Source organism: Oppia nitens, unplaced genomic scaffold, assembly GCF_028296485.1.
Source record: "Oppia nitens isolate AA-2021 unplaced genomic scaffold, nextdenovo-longstitch-racon4-pilon3 scaffold10_pilon_pilon_pilon, whole genome shotgun sequence".
NCBI classification, from domain to species: domain Eukaryota; kingdom Metazoa; phylum Arthropoda; class Arachnida; order Sarcoptiformes; family Oppiidae; genus Oppia; species Oppia nitens.
In genome coordinates this window covers 775,116-791,111 of record NW_026533189.1, presented here as the reverse complement: position 1 = coordinate 791,111, position 15,996 = coordinate 775,116, and the positions used below count along the sequence as shown (strand labels likewise).

Here is a 15,996-nt window from a genome sequence, read left to right as displayed (position 1 = left end):
AACAATATATAAGTATTATTCTGTATAAACAGGTATCGAAACTAAAAACATTTTTTAAATAAGTATATAATAAGGTTATCTTAAATTTACATATAAAACATGTTAATGACTATCCATTGTTCAAAGTTTTGTGTCTCAGATTAGATCCAATTAGACTGAGAATGACAGGCAAAAAGATTAGTCCGTGAAGTGCACCGATTAATACAATTCCCAAATACATTCTAAAGTAGAATATCTGGAATATCTTGGAGGAGGCGAAACCCAATACAATGATTCCCCAAAACTTTGTTAATGTAATTCCCGACAGAACTGAACTACCCATCTGTGCCAATGATTCTTCTACTCTTTGGACACGAGTGACAGCATTACTCATAGCGTATCCACGAGTAATATGTGAGCAAAATTCAACTGATATGCCGACAGCCTTAACAATTAGATTTAATTAATTAGTAATGTATTAGTAATTGAATCATATATGCCTTACAGTAACCAAATTGACTAACGATACGGCATTAAGTGATATATTCCACCAAAACATCATTCCCATTAAGTTTATAATAATGGCTGTAATGGTTGCAATCACTATAAGTGCTGATATCACATCAAATCCCAAAAATATCAAAGTGACCACAAATATGGCCGACAATGTTATCACTAGATTTTTAATAGTGTCCATCCAAATGGTCAGATATTGTTCGTAAAATACATAGAATATACTGTAAGGAAAAACCTCGACATATGTATCGGTGATATTATTGTCAGAATTTATTGAGTTTGTCAAACTCTGGGCCAAAATTCTGGCATTTTTCAGGGCATATATGAAATCATGGGATGTTCTCATCACTGTATGATATGAACTGAAGGATGAGGCTATAAAATGATAAAAATATTGATTGAAATTATACAGTATATCAATATTTATCTACTGAATAACAAACCTCTAATTCCTAATATTTCTGTGTCATTATTATTATATTCAAGATTGACGGCTGAATGGTAAGCGGGTCCACCACTAATCAAACAAATAATTTATAATTATAATAATAATGAAACTTATAATTACCGGTAATTGTATAATATAAGTAAACTTACCCTTTAGGACACATAGAGTTAGGAATGTCGTTAAGAAAATCATTAATATAATGTTTATAAAAATCTTCGGCTTTTATCTCATTATCAGTAATGATAGCACATGGTTTGCAATCAGGATCTATGACAAACAATTAGTTTCAATTAAATATATTACCTATAATTCAATTTACCAATAGTTGAAAATATTAAATACTTACCACTAGTAATTGTTGAGTTACAAAATGTGTCATTTGAGCGGACACGACAACATTGGCCATTACCCGACCAACTTATGTAATCGTCAATCCAACTGTTGGTCGGACTGGCAATAAATGTTTCGTTGGGTTGTTTTGAGGCTTCATTTATGATAGCTGTCAGTGAGTTAGCCGAACAGCCGGCAATATTACAGACAAGTTGTTGTCTTCGAGGATAATCAAAACCGGACTTAACTACAAAATAGACCGGAGGGCCCACTCTTAGCGAATTAGTTTGTGCCTTAAAATAAGACAATACATAGGAATCGGATGGCATCGATAAGTCTTGATTTAGACCTATTTCTAATTTATTGAGTACAGCAATAGATGTGCACAACCAGCCCAGGAATAAAATTACCTCAATTTATGGAAATATATATATAAATATTTGGTAATTAATTATTGATAAAACAGTTGAACATAACTTACGACTGGAAGTCTAACGTAGTCTTTCATAAGAAATGGTGAGTATATATCTTCAAAAAATCTGAAAAGTAGTCCTCTTTGGTCAGTCGTGTTCTGAGAATTACGATCTTTTTTATACTTAAGACAACACAATAGTTCATATCTATTCTCTAACTGTCTATAAGTGTCTAATACAAGTAATGGTACAAAAACTATCATTTGTAATATAAATGCCATCAGCAAAGCTAAGCCGGCATTCAATGCAAACACTTTAACCGCTGGCATTGAGGTGAGACCACCCAAGAAAAAACATGAAGACTCGGCTATAGTGGCCAACAGAATAGACGGCGCAACACTTTCCATAACACATCCAAACCTCTCTTGTATTGGAAAGTCATCTGCGAATTGTTGTCGTTGAAAATTTTGAACCAATATAAAGATATTGTCGACACCAACAGCCAAAACCAAAAACGGTATGACTTCGACAATAATTAAAGTTGATTTAATGCCAGCAAAACTTAATATACCAATCGATGCGGTCACTGATAACAATACTATCGCCACTCCACTCAAACCCAATATCATTTTCGAGTCAATCTTTAATAATTAAATTATAGTTAACTTATTAAATCATAAATAACTAAATGAGAAATAAAAACTTACAAAAAGTCTTCTAAATGATGTAAACCGACCCAAAGATATTGATATATATATAAACATAACGATATAACTGATGGCAATCGTTACAAGACTTGATTTGCTTTGTCTATCAATTTCATCTTCTATTGACCGCTAAAAATAATATTTAAAAAAAACGGTAAGTTTATCATATTTTAACGGTACATAATTATTGTAATTCACATAAAATAGATTTTAATTAAATAAATTGTCTAAAATATATATTAATTTTTAACTAAAAGAGAACACATAATAATATGCTAAAAGTTTGGTCATTACAACAAATAAAAAGTTAGACTATCGAGCTATCGGAGCAAATATTATACTGAAAATTAAAACTCTAGTTTTCAATACCTCAGAATAGTAGCTAATTTTCAAATTAGAATTTTTGTATTTTTTCATCAAATTTAAGTATTTCTGTTCCCATAAAAGTGCTCTTAGATTATCACTTTTGTTAACATTATTGTTGAGCATAATTGTAATGACCACCGATTTGGCGCCGATATAATTATTTCTATCAAAATCGCCGAATACAACATTGGGTAGCATTGGTCCGCCGTAACTGCCGGCACACGAAATATTAAATTTGTCGTCATTTTGTGAATATGGGTTATCCAAACAGTAGATAAAATGATCAAGGTAATTGTTATTATTTAACGTTTTGTTCAATTGAGACGCATTACTTTGAAAGTAACCCAATGGTGTCTGAACGGCACACTTATTGTTTTTCATTGGAGCGAAACAAAGATCTTCCAAATGGACATCCATTCCATCCAATGATACCTTAATATTAGTAATATTTTTCTGTAGATCGAGAACTTGTAATAGAAATTCTTTATCAAATGCCGGACCAAATGTATGAATGATAGATGTGTTGTAAGGATCGATATGAATAATAGGCGTATCATTTTTGGGATAAATTATCAATTGTTGGATTCGATAGAAAGGATTAAAATTTTGATCGTAAAAATTCTTCTCTAATCGGGCTCTACTATCGGGTGCCGACCATAGGTTAACCGGATCTGTCATCGCCGAGAAATGAGTCACTACACCCACTGATAAACCAACAGACAATGCAATGCCAATAACAGGAAGAATATAAACATAAGGTTTTTGTGAACAAAATAGTCCATAATTTTTGAAACATTTTCGTATAAATCCATCAAACTTTAGGCCATAATTTAATAAACTTTGAGATAATCTTTTGCAAAGAGAAGAATTAGTATCATTTATGTCATCAGTTCTAATATCGTCTTCACTGACGACCGGCACTAATAGGACTCGACCTTAAAAAATGAAAATAATTGTTAACTTATAGTATAACTAAACATATATTTAAAGAGACTGACCTGAGTTTCTCTTAAAATAATAAAAAGTAAAAATTCCGATAATAACTGCGGCTAATATATAATAGATGACACCCATACAGAACCACATACCATCCATTCCCCATACAATCCACGGCTCCTCTGGTTTAGGATATGGTTTAGGTTTACATTTTATGGGACAATCAGTACAACTGCACGATTGATTCATATAAGATATGGGTGGGTCAGCACAAGACACTGTTGGCGCGTCCATTGATGACATGCCAACCGAATTAGATTTCAAATCGAAATTTATCTGAAACGGAGAATTAGAAATGCCGTGCGAGTCGTGTTTGCCCATCGTTTTCAATAATAAAGTGGGTGTGCAGTGATCGCCATAAGGCATACACATCAATGTCATAATGGATCCACCGGTTAGTGGCGACTGAACGTTTGCGCACGAATTATAAAAGGCAGTCGCGTATCGGTCGGTCATATAATAGGTTATTTCAGCGACCATTTCCTTTTTAGGATCTGTCTCTGCTTTTTCAGTTTTGGTCACTTTTATAAAATCTGATTGATTCGGACTACACGTCATGTATAGGAAAGTTCGGATGAAATTGTAAGTACAAGACGGACAACGACTCGTCAATCCTTTCGGAAGTGCCATTTGTTTAAACAATTTGGACACCTGTTCATCGTTACAACAAAACTTTGGATCCAATTGACCTAAAATCATATAAAAGTCAAATTCACTTCAAAAGTGTTATCGTATTGACAAACCTTTGAATAGTTCCGGAAGAAATGGTTTCATCGCATCCATTGATGTCGTGTTCAATGTCATCGGTTTTATGTTGACCGCACACGGGATCGGCGATTCTTCAACAATACAGTTGTGACAATCACCGCAATAGCCATTAAATACACAACTGCTGTCCACTATATGACACTGCAGTGTCGGATCAAATCATATCATTAGTTGTTAAGACAATTAATTTTGTTTTTAATTCATACAAACCTTAATTAATATCACAATAAATAACACAAAACTTTGAATCAATATTTTAGACATCATTTCAAATCATTTGAGATTTCAAACAGTTTTTTAAACAAACAGTTATTATAATGAGTTTCAAACTAATTATAACAAATCGAGTCAACTGTTTGGTGACACTCGAGTCATAGCAATGAATGTGAATAACAATCGAGTGATTCAATTACAGTATGTATTGATTTTAAACAATATATGAAATCATTTCATTGATTCAATGAATGTCAATGTAATGCCAGTAATAATAATAATAATAATAATAATAATAATAATACAGTAATAATCATAACATTTATAATATCGTAGTTTTTCTCAAATCATTTGATAAAAATAATAATAATTTGTTTATCATTTCATTCAATGTTTTTATTTCCCATTTACTAAAACACATAATATGTTACACTATTTAAATTGATATTTTCGAACCCAATTGTAATTGTATTTTAAATTATTGATAAGCGCTATAATAATAACCAATAAATAGTAACATAATTTGTGTATAGCTCTAGATATTCGTACCCAATAACTCGTTACCTTTTTAATAGTAATTATTATTATTTGATTAATAATTTGATAATATATTATCATTTAATTATAAAATGACAAAATTTAATAATTAATTATATATATAACACTTCAATAATATCATATGTATAGTACATATAGTCAACAATAATTGCATTTATAAGTTATGCTTAGTAACTAAAATCAGGTAAAAAACATTAATATAATACTTGAAAGTTATAATCAAAATATAATAAAAACACTTAAAACAGGATTTGATTGTAAATTTCAAAACCAAAACAAAACATTTAATTTAATTAAAGTGTTAATGCATTTCATTTGTTTACAAATATATCAAACAATTTTTGAATTAATATTTTTTTGAATCAAATAAATAATTAGTTTATCATTAATTCAATTCATTTGTGTCGACAATGAGTGCCGTAATCGATAAAGAAGTGGTCAAAACTGTTGATGAAACTAATGTTAGCAATGAATCCCATGTTTTTTGTAATACAAAATCAATATAATTGTCATTTATTTGTCTTTTTGTTGTTAAAGATATCTCAAGAAATGAGACGAAATATGAGTTACAATGCGATCATAACTCCCGGCGAGGCCTCGGAATCGGATGAAGACGAGGAACAAAATGAAGACGAAGACCGTATTGTCTCTTTTGCCGATCAAATAACCACAAGAAGTCGGAAGATCTCCGAAATGAGTAATAATTTGTCATTTTATTGAAAAATTAAATTAATTTTAATCTTTTGATGGTATCCTTAGGTCAGTCTCAAAGATCTCGTTTTTCAGACGACAGTTCATCCATTGGAGACACAACTAAATACAATACGTAAGCTATTTGTGGACATAAAATATATTAACAAAAAAGTTAATTAATTCAATGATTTTATTTTTTTAAAGATTATTACACAAAAAACTAAGTATGTCTTACATTTGATTAAACTTTGGTCCAAATTTTATATTTATAACTAAATGGTAATTATAATTGAATTTTAAATAAATTTAATGATAATTATAGGAGAGAAAAACGAACAGCTCAAGAGAGAGCTGACATCCCTGGCCTGCGGACCATTTAATATGGCGACCAAAGAAGTCGGATCTATATCTAAACAATTAATACAATCTCAGAAATTAGTCCAAAACGTGTCGTCTTCTCTGAGAAAAGTATCAAAAGAGTTGATACATTTAGAGGATACCATCGCTGCCATCAAGAATGATAAGAACTTTTTACTCAAAGAATTTATTATTACCGGTAATTCAAGTGTTGATGAATCCAAAGAAAGTGAATCCAATGATACAATGGTTACAAATGTTTCATAACAGAGATTCATTTGTTTTCATATTTTGAGATTTATTATAAATTTTAATGACAATCAATTATATGCAGCAATAAATGTTATTTCTAACACTATTTATTATTTTGAGACATTTTGTAATTTGAGATTAATTTGAGATTTGCTCCTAACTAGTCTGTCTAAATATGATATAAGTTATAACATATGCCGTAATATATTTTTATTTTAATTGTATATAAATTGTTTGAATAAAAATTATTTTTACTTTTAAAAAATAACTTATAAAAATTAAGACCAAAAGATGATTTATTTGGCAAAACTGATGTCACCCATCAATAAAATTATGGATTTAACAAATTTTACCAATGATTTTGATGACAACTTATTCAGATCTTTCAAATATAATCCAATAACGTTTGCATTTTGAACTAAAACTGAATTATTACTGAAGTCATTGACATCAATCAAATGCAATATATTTTTGTTCAATGAATTCAAATATTCTTTGAATTTTAATAATTCTTGGTTTGGTTTCGAAGTATTTATAATAACAGAATTTCCTGAAACCAATGCCTTTAATATTAAACGTAATATTTTTTCATTTAAATCATCGATTTTGAACACAATTAAACCAATTGCCTCAAAACGAGTAAATTTTAATTGAATCCCATTTTTATCTTTAAGTTCAGTTATTTTGTGATTGTATGCCTCCGGAACCGACTCGTTGTCAAATAATGTGTTCTTCGATATCAAGAAATTCTTAATTACCACTTCTCGTTCTTCATTTGGCAGTGATTTCCAACTATAAAATTTATATATTATTTTAATTATTATTTTCATTTATATTTGAATATAACTTACGCGTTGTTTGCAGCAATTATAGAGTCGATGAACTTCTTTTCAGTCATAATTGAATTGATATCTATTTTATCTAAAACTTTATTCAAAACTGAGATTTCTGTATTAAAAGGGTATTTGAGAGAACCATTAATATAGATGTGAGAAGAAGATTGAATAAGAGTTGCAAATTCAAGAGCTAATGATGTCTTTTCGGACCAAAACGATATAAATGGTATATCTATAAAGTGATTCATCAAACTTTTCAATTCTTCATTAGATCTGAACTTAAATAACTGAATATCGAAATTCTTGTTTTCGTTGTCGAAATCAATTGCCTCATAATTGACAGTAATTGGAGCCAAAGTATCGACATTAGGATCAAATCGTTGACCAATTGTTACAGTATTTGAAAGACGTGTTTTCATTAAAATTGAAAACTTTTTGTAAATGGATTGTTGAACGAAAACATTTAGTGAGTTATTAGTGTCGTTAATACAAGAAGTAATAATCCTATCGATTCCACATTCAATATCAGCCGATTCAAAGATGACAACTATAGGTGCTGTCAATGGTTTTGTTTTATTATCAAGTCTTTTAACATTAATGTCATCAATAATAACCAATTGAACGATTGTTGGCTCTAAACCCACATTTTCAATGATATCCAATAAATAGGCAGCACTTATGGCTGTCTTATTTGTGGCAATCAATATAACTGGAATACCATTAATAAGACACGGAATCAACTCATGAATTAGTTTTAAAATGAAAGACTGAGATTCAAACATTTCAATCACTGTATAGTTAAGAGATTTCAACTGAAGATCACTCAAATGGTTTGAGATCTGATTATTAATGCTATAGTCAAGAGTTGTCAGTAAATTTTGGACCCGATTTCGACTAACTTTTAGTGTACTTTTAGTACAAATCATATCTAATAATTCCAATACTTTTGTTGATTGTTTCAACTGATCTGATAATTTGCTTAGTTTTTCATTCCTCAACTTTATATCGTTAAACCATTTTAAGACATTTGTCTTATTTTGAGACTCAATCTCATCAAATTTGTTGCAAATGACTGATTCAATGATGTTTTTCTTTGAATAATAAACTCTAATATCTTTGGATGTCTTAAATACTTCATTATCAGAAATGACAATTGAATCATTTGAATCATTATTTGATGTTTTATTGATTTTGTCAGTGATTTCAAAGTTTTTACCAGAAATCCATTTCTATAAACAAAATAAAATATGTGTTTAATTTTACCGATATTTTAATCTTATCATTATTACAGTTATATATTTTTATTTAACTAATATCAATAAATATTATTCGATGAGAATAAACTTGTAAAATATTTAAATGATTAAAAAAGACCTTGGTAACAATAATTTTTCTATATTTCTGAAAAAATTACCCATTATACTTATAAATTTATTAGGCGCTATGCAATTGATTATTAAAATATGAAAAAATATTTAATATAAACTTGATAATATTCAATAAAATATTTACTAAAAACTAGCAAAATATTTATTTATAACTTAGAAAAACATCGATTTTCTGTGGAAATCTTAAAAATATTATAAATTTATAGTTTATTTTGTATAGCATTTAAAGTACAATAAATCATCTTGGTAATATTTCAAATCAATATTATCAAAAATAAGTTGTTCATTGTTTAAAATAAGTATAAAATATTCATCGGCTTAAATAATTTTGAAATTAGTTATCGGATTGATTTATAAAAATATTTTTTTTTGCAAATAACATATTTTTTATATTAAATTATTTTTATTGTTAGAATAATACTGTTTTGATAAAATACTATACAGTAGTCTAACTGTATAACATATTTTAATTAGAGTGTCTTAAACAGTGGCGGCGGCGATGATATTAATTACAATTATCTGGTCAACAATAAATTTGATTTGAAAGTGACCAAGGGCAATGTTGTAGATAATTTTAAACTGAATAAAATTGTAATTGGTCATTTTTAAATCAAATTTATTGTTGACCAAATAATTGTAATTAATAGCATCGCCGCTGTTTAAGACTCTCTGCATATATTTTTTTATATTTTTACGGATTTTTGACTATTTTTGAAAATTATTGCATTATATTTAGATAAAATGCTAAATATTTTTTATGTATCAACCTTTAAAATATGTATTTTAATTAATTAAAATTTATTTATTTAAATAAATTTATTTTCATGCTTTATTGTTTATACTTACAAAATATAAATACAGTAAATTAATATACATTTGTATTGAATTCAACTAAAATTTTTGATGAAAACTGAGTAAATGCACTGTAATTACATAGAAATTTGCATTTTATTAACTACTACTGTATTAATGTATGTATGAGTTAATTAAAATGAATGAAAAAAAATTTAAAAAATAACTAATCAATTAATAAATTAAATTGACTACAAAATTGTTTATAACTAATCTATAAACATAGATTATCCTGGTAGTATCATGGTATATTATACAATATAATGTATTAAATATAGCAATTAATATATCAATATGTATGTAATCCTACAATTTGTATAATAAAATTAAAAATTATAGAGAAAATAAATTGATATTTAACATAATTAGTTTGTTATTATTAACATTAATTGTTTATTAAACGTTAATTGCAAAATAATTAATCAATATATAAATTCAATTCATATTCAAATTAATGCTATAGTGATTAAAAACTAAACAATATTTAATAATAAACTTTTTTTTATAATCGGGAAAAATAAAATTTTACCTCAAATTGGACATTCATTATATGGTTCACTATATTTTAAGATAACTTTATTACCAAAAAAAAGTTTTACAATAATTAGTTTGAGTTATGTTTGCGACAAAATGTTAGTGCGATTAGTAAACTAAATGCCAGACTCTCGATGTCTATTGAATAGCAATTAATTATAAATTATATTAATATAAGTATTGATTGCCAATCACTTGATTAATACTGATAAACAACTAATAGTTTTTAAATACAGCAAACGTTTGCCAAAAACAACTTAATTGCAATCAAAGTTCAAACCAAATGTTTGTTATTATTATTATTACATTTAATAAAATCATTCAATGGTTTTGTTATTCAATGAATACAATTCAATAACTTTTGTATTGACGTAATGTATGTCTCATTCAATGCATTGATGTCTTGGACTAAGCGATTGAAAGAGCCGTCAAAACAATGGATGAGTCGGTTGAAGATCAGGACAAATGGCTATACAGTGAATCCGCTGCACAAAGTGGTCAACAATTAGATGACAATGTATCTCAAGATCAACAACAAAGTGATGATTTGTCGCACATCTTTGACAATCAGGTATTTCATACACAGATTCTCTTCAGTTGAATCATTCAAAAGTAAATTATTGTCTAAATATTCATCAAATGTCTTGTATTTATCATTGATTTAGTCATCAGATGGCTTCAGACAACTATACGAAGTGCAGAATACTTTGGCTGACGATTCTTCGACTGCAATAAAAGAGGAGAAAGATTATGACTTTGAATCAAATGAAAAGGAAATAAACGCCGAAACAAATGATACGAACGATGGCGAAGAAGAAGAAGACGACGATGAAGATGATGATGACGACGACGATGACGTTCAGGTGACTATTGGCGACATTAAGGCCAACACATCGGCGTTTCCTTACGGATCAGCGCCGATGAACATCAATATAACCAAACGAAATGCCAACTTTGCTTCGGGACAAACGAGTTCTGTTAATAAACCGAAAGCCGGTCTCGATATTGACGCCGTCGGTACTTTTAATGGCGTTTCAATATACGACGTGAATTTGGACAGTCTTGAAGAGAAACCGTGGCGTAAACCCGGCGCTGATATAACCGATTATTTTAATTATGGTTTTAATGAAGAAATGTGGAAATTGTATTGTGAAAGACAAAAGAAACTAAGAAATCATGATTTCTTGACGAATGGCACGACACAGAACACTACTAATAGACCGACACCGAGTACTTCAGGCACTCAACCCAATGCACCCGAAAGGACCGGAAAACCCGGAACTTCTGAACAATCAATACCTATTGCATCTGTCAATGAGAATTCAAAATATACGGGACTCGGTCCGACCAAAAAGGCCGGTCCTCCTCCTGGACGAAAACAGTCGGGTGCTATAGAGGTTATAGGAGGTGGAGCTGCTAACACTCCATCAATGCTCCCCAGTCGTAGACCACCTGATACTAAAGAAAATTTTATACAAGTAATTGGTAATCGCCCACCTGGTCCTCCAGGCCCTCCTCCACCTGGAATACCACCAGGTATGCCATTTCCTCCAATGTCAATGCCACCTCCATTTGGGTTTCCGCCGCCACCGGGAGTTGACTTTCCTCCTGGTATACCTCCGCCCGGAATGCCACTACTTGGTCCCAATGGGCAACCATTACCCTTTCCGCCGGGAGACTTTCCACCACCACCAGGAATGCGTTTTCCACCTCCTAATATTATGCACCCGAATTTTGAAGAACAAAGTGATGGATATCATGAAGGTATGAGTGGTGACGGCAATGATGACAGAGATCGTGACAGAGATAGAGATCGCGAAAGAGATTACCACCGATCAAATCGATATAATCGTGAGTTTAGAGATGATGACTCATTTAGAGGTGGCAGAAGTCACTATCGGGATCACAGGGAACACGTAGGGGACAGGGATTACGAAAGAGAACATCACGAGAGGTCACGAGATCGCGAACCAGACAAAGACTACGAAAGTCGTAGACATCGTGACAGAGATAAGGATAGAGAGCGAGACAAAGAAAGAGATCGAGGAGACAGAGAATCGTCCAGAAGAAGACATCGTGAGGAACACTATGATGAAGACGATCATAACAGCACCCGATCCTCGAGACATAAACACAGCAAAAGATCTAAAAGAGATAAAGAAGAGGATGAAGGAAAAGAAAGCAAACATTGAAACTATTGTACAGTAAATACATATTTGTCATCATTTTTATAAACGGCTGTTATTTTGTAACAAACATTAGACTTATTCGTGTAAATTACCCTTTTACCCCGTATAATCATACATGTACCATTAAGTGAATTTAGGAAAAGGGGTGTACCATTATCCGGGTAATGGTACACTGTTTTTAAAGTAAAGTAAGAAACAGTAAACTATTTTATGAGTTTATATTAATGTATTATAAAATGTACCTAAAACTGTAAAATAAGCTAAAAACTGAATGACTACAGAAAAAACAATAGTTTTTAAACTAAATATCATAAACAGCGGTAATATTATTGATAGTCAACATAATGAAGACCCGACTGGTATTTCAGATACTGAATCAGATATTGAAGACATTAATGAGACAATTGATTTCGAAGAAAATTAAAAAAAAATTAAAACTTAAATTAATTAAATGTAATGTTTTGAATGAATACAATAATAATAAATGGTTATAATTAGTTTTGTATGTACCGTAATTCACTTAATAGTACATGTACCTTTATGTCGGTAACAGTCTTGGGGTGTACCATTATCCGGATAATGTTACATACATTTACCCCATTACCATATTTTCCTAAATTCACTTAATGTTACATGTATGATTATACGGGGTAAAAGGGTAAGTTTAAATTTATTATTTGATTATTATTGACATAACCGTAATATTGTGTTTAAATTTATTTTCAATCAATTATCTAAATTTTAATAAAAATCAATAGACTAATGAAAACATTAATATATATATTATAAAATGTGTTAATGATATACATAATTAAAATAATGAATTGAAATATTAATTATTTTGGACATCAGTTTCCAGTTCTTTGGTATATCTGTCATAAAAAGTAAACTTTCCCTCAAATTTGATGTCTGGATCTTCGCCTTCTTCGGCAATCCTGTGTTTCAACCAAAAGAGTTCATCTTTTTCTGTATTTAAGTCTTTTTCATTCAAATAAACAAATGGTATTTTAAACTCTTCTTTGATGTCCACTGTTTGTCCCTTTTCTTGTTTATGTCTCATCAAAAACAGTTTCATTAGCGGCGGAACCGAATAATTTTTCGGCAACAAAGTCTTGACATCACCCAAATCAGTCACTTGATATCCATTGAGAAATTTTTGTTCTTCGTCTTTAGGAATAAGTCTGAAATCAGGATTATATCCATCTTTGAAAGACCTGATTCCCGGCAATCGTTTACCTCTGAAGACTGTCTCACAATAAACGGTTCCAAATCTAAGTTCTTCATCCATTCGTGGCTCAACTCGTCTGATGATATGATAGGATGGTTCGGGATATTGAGTCAACTCATGTCTGGTAATCATTCTTCCGATTCCAAAGTTCTTGAGGTTCGCCAATATCTCCCACACAGTCTTACCTTTAAAACTGGTTTTACGGCCGATATATATAGTCTTCATATTTGATTGTCTTAATTAATTAGTCCAACAAATCAACTAAATAACTAAACAATTGACAATCAAATCAAAATCTTATGAAAAAGTTGACCACATTTTTACACAACTGATTGTCCATTCATTCATTCAATCAAAACAAACAATTCATTCATAAAGTATTCAAACATTTGTTTTTTTAAAATACTGTTTAATAGTTACGTAAATATCATTACATAAGTATAATAAAGTTTTATTTAACTTTATGTGACATTTGATTATTGAAATTTAATTTTAATCAATATTTATAGCATTTTTTAAAAATTATTTACAAGAAATCAATTAACAAAATAAATAATTATTATTTTAAAGTAATGTTTATAATGTGTTTGAAGTAAGCGCTCATATAATGTATAATATAAGTGAACACAACTTTGTGAACACATTTTGTTTTTAATGTTTTTATTGAGATATTTATAACATTTTTGTCGCGCCTTTTGTCACAATATTATCGTAACTGATCTCAAATTTGTGGCCAAACTATCGGTTATTAAGATAAGACAATTTGTTTTATCGATAACACCAGTATCTGGTGATCACTTTGGTTAGCGATGACATTCATGGTATCAGCCATTAGATTGTCAGCGCTTCGGGCGCTTAGTCTAAACAACTGTCAAGTCTTAAGATCATCGCATCAGTTGCCGATCATTCAGACGTCTAATCGTTTGATTAATATCTTTGGAAAGATTAATCAAGATATTCCTGTAGTAGTTCCCAACCGACCCAAGAGACCGGCCAACGGCTATAATATCTTCTATCAAGACATGTCACCCAAATTGAGAGCACAAAATCCCGGAATCTCTATTAAAGAAGTGGCCAAAGCTATTGGCGAACAGTGGAAGAATTTGGACTCAAAGATAAAACAAGAGTTAACACAAAAAGCAAAGGTTGCGAGCGATCAATACAAACAAGACGTCGAAGAGTGGAAGAAAAGGTTAACCGATGAACAAAAGGATTTATATCTCAAAGCAATTAGGGTTTGTACTGAAGATACCAGACATTTGTTTATTACTTTAATTGATTTGATGCTTATATTTGTCTTTATTAGGATCGCAAACAATCACTTGCAAAACGTCGTCTCAAAGTAGAGCTCAAACATTTGAATTTCCCGATTAGATCCAAATCGGCATTTAATATATTTATGAAAGAAGAGGTCGCCCGACAAAAGGGAACGGCAGCTCATAAAGAGGTGTTCAAAAATGTTGTCACTAAATGGAAATCATTGACACCATTAGATAAGACACCGTACGAAGAGATGGCCAAAATTGATAAAGTGAGGTATACTGAGGAGTTGAATAAGTGGAAGACAGATATCGCACAGCCGGAGAACAAAGAACTATTGGATAAACTCGAAAAACTTAAAGAAAAGTCATTGAAAACTAATTCAAAAACTAATGAAGAAGAAACCGAGACCAAGAAAAAGAAGAAGAAAAAGACCACTAAGAAAGCTGAATCGTCTAAGACTACCACTAAACCAAAGTCAACTAAAACTAAGTCTAAGTCAAAGACTAGTACTGGCAAAGCAAAGTCAAAGCCTAAGACCAAATCTGACACTAAGAAGACTAAGGAAAGTAAGAAGAAGAACACTAAGGATGACAAGTCAAAGGAAGAGATCAAAGAAGGGAACAGTTCTGATGAATCGGAAAAAGAAAATCTTTAAAAAATTGAAACAAAAGTCAATTATATATTACATTATAAGACATTTTGTCCATGAGATCAGTAATTATTGAATTATATGTCTTCAGTATAATCATTGAATTTTTCAACTTTTGACATAAACTTAAGTAATCATAGCATTTGTTTCATTGATTAAAATTATATATATTTTTAATAATAATTTTTGAAACACTAATTTGTAAGAAATTATGTCTAAAAAATCTGTTATCATTATATACTATACATTATACTGTATATAAAACAGTAATGATATTTTGTATTGAATTGACAGTTGATTTGCCATTTTCTATACATTAAGCTGTCAATCGTTTATTAAAACGTGAAATAAATTGAATGTTTAAAAATGATAATAAGTTACTGATTGCATAAAAAGCAACGCATAAATTAATAATGAATGAGATAATGTGTGCGAAAGTGATAAACAAATCTAATTAACTA

General features: G+C 30.1%; 6 protein-coding genes across 7 annotated transcripts; 3 read left to right on the top strand and 3 right to left on the bottom strand.

Moving 5' to 3' along the window:
* Positions 1-16: 16 nt before the first annotated feature.
* LOC128956407 (NPC intracellular cholesterol transporter 1-like) lies at positions 17-4,922 on the bottom strand. The gene is made up of 11 exons (XM_054302182.1): positions 4,734-4,922; positions 4,499-4,664; positions 3,758-4,444; positions 2,763-3,694; positions 2,394-2,522; positions 1,755-2,327; positions 1,290-1,683; positions 1,093-1,210; positions 939-1,012; positions 485-870; positions 17-424 (listed from the first exon to the last, which is right to left on the bottom strand). Exons 1-11 carry the CDS (start codon positions 4,788-4,790, stop codon positions 110-112), a joined length of 3,831 nt encoding a protein of 1,276 aa, XP_054158157.1. The 5' UTR covers positions 4,791-4,922; the 3' UTR covers positions 17-109.
* On the top strand, positions 4,892-6,864 carry LOC128956828 (uncharacterized). Of its 2 annotated transcripts, XM_054302646.1 has the most exons (6): positions 4,892-4,937; positions 5,673-5,755; positions 5,832-5,991; positions 6,054-6,120; positions 6,192-6,211; positions 6,310-6,864. In XM_054302646.1, exons 2-6 carry the CDS (start codon positions 5,705-5,707, stop codon positions 6,609-6,611), a joined length of 600 nt encoding a protein of 199 aa, XP_054158621.1. In that variant the 5' UTR covers positions 4,892-4,937; positions 5,673-5,704; the 3' UTR covers positions 6,612-6,864. The 2 variants fall into 2 exon arrangements, with proteins under 2 accessions (XP_054158621.1, XP_054158549.1); XM_054302574.1 differs by lacking the exon at positions 4,892-4,937 and having other exon boundaries at positions 5,578-5,755.
* A 28-nt stretch (positions 6,865-6,892) lies between these two features.
* LOC128964898 (uncharacterized) lies at positions 6,893-10,306 on the bottom strand. The gene is made up of 3 exons (XM_054311563.1): positions 10,202-10,306; positions 7,448-8,661; positions 6,893-7,388 (listed from the first exon to the last, which is right to left on the bottom strand). The coding sequence occupies exons 1-3, from the start codon at positions 10,217-10,219 to the stop codon at positions 6,893-6,895; spliced, it is 1,728 nt and encodes a 575-aa protein (XP_054167538.1). The 5' UTR covers positions 10,220-10,306.
* A 245-nt stretch (positions 10,307-10,551) lies between these two features.
* LOC128951176 (pre-mRNA 3'-end-processing factor FIP1-like) lies at positions 10,552-13,048 on the top strand. Its single transcript, XM_054300116.1, has 2 exons — positions 10,552-10,777; positions 10,872-13,048. The coding sequence occupies exons 1-2, from the start codon at positions 10,643-10,645 to the stop codon at positions 12,396-12,398; spliced, it is 1,662 nt and encodes a 553-aa protein (XP_054156091.1). The 5' UTR covers positions 10,552-10,642; the 3' UTR covers positions 12,399-13,048.
* A 140-nt stretch (positions 13,049-13,188) lies between these two features.
* LOC128965551 (uncharacterized) lies at positions 13,189-14,008 on the bottom strand. Its single transcript, XM_054312645.1, has one exon. The coding sequence runs from the start codon at positions 13,846-13,848 to the stop codon at positions 13,228-13,230; it is 621 nt and encodes a 206-aa protein (XP_054168620.1). The 5' UTR covers positions 13,849-14,008; the 3' UTR covers positions 13,189-13,227.
* A 263-nt stretch (positions 14,009-14,271) lies between these two features.
* Positions 14,272-15,637, top strand: LOC128961256 (transcription factor A, mitochondrial-like). The gene is made up of 2 exons (XM_054311218.1): positions 14,272-14,858; positions 14,930-15,637. The coding sequence occupies exons 1-2, from the start codon at positions 14,433-14,435 to the stop codon at positions 15,539-15,541; spliced, it is 1,038 nt and encodes a 345-aa protein (XP_054167193.1). The 5' UTR covers positions 14,272-14,432; the 3' UTR covers positions 15,542-15,637.
* The last annotated feature ends 359 nt before the right edge of the window (positions 15,638-15,996 follow it).

Coding starts and splice junctions, on each gene's coding strand:
- LOC128956407 (XM_054302182.1), bottom strand. CDS start 4,790: ATGATGTCTAAAATATTGATTCAAAGTTTTGTGTTATTTATTGTGATA. Junction 4,445..4,498: donor TCTTCCGGAACTATTCAAAG/GTTTGTCAATAC, acceptor ATATGATTTTAG/GTCAATTGGATCCAAAGTTT. Junction 1,684..1,754: donor ACTACGTTAGACTTCCAGTC/GTAAGTTATGTT, acceptor CCATAAATTGAG/GTAATTTTATTCCTGGGCTG.
- LOC128956828 (XM_054302646.1), top strand. CDS start 5,705: ATGAGTGCCGTAATCGATAAAGAAGTGGTCAAAACTGTTGATGAAACT. Junction 5,756..5,831: donor AAACTGTTGATGAAACTAAT/GTTAGCAATGAA, acceptor TTGTTGTTAAAG/ATATCTCAAGAAATGAGACG. Junction 6,121..6,191: donor GACACAACTAAATACAATAC/GTAAGCTATTTG, acceptor ATTTTTTTAAAG/ATTATTACACAAAAAACTAA.
- LOC128964898 (XM_054311563.1), bottom strand. Junction 7,389..7,447: donor ATAATTGCTGCAAACAACGC/GTAAGTTATATT, acceptor TAAATTTTATAG/TTGGAAATCACTGCCAAATG.
- LOC128951176 (XM_054300116.1), top strand. CDS start 10,643: ATGGATGAGTCGGTTGAAGATCAGGACAAATGGCTATACAGTGAATCC. Junction 10,778..10,871: donor CGCACATCTTTGACAATCAG/GTATTTCATACA, acceptor TCATTGATTTAG/TCATCAGATGGCTTCAGACA.
- LOC128965551 (XM_054312645.1), bottom strand. CDS start 13,848: ATGAAGACTATATATATCGGCCGTAAAACCAGTTTTAAAGGTAAGACT.
- LOC128961256 (XM_054311218.1), top strand. CDS start 14,433: ATGACATTCATGGTATCAGCCATTAGATTGTCAGCGCTTCGGGCGCTT. Junction 14,859..14,929: donor TATATCTCAAAGCAATTAGG/GTTTGTACTGAA, acceptor TGTCTTTATTAG/GATCGCAAACAATCACTTGC.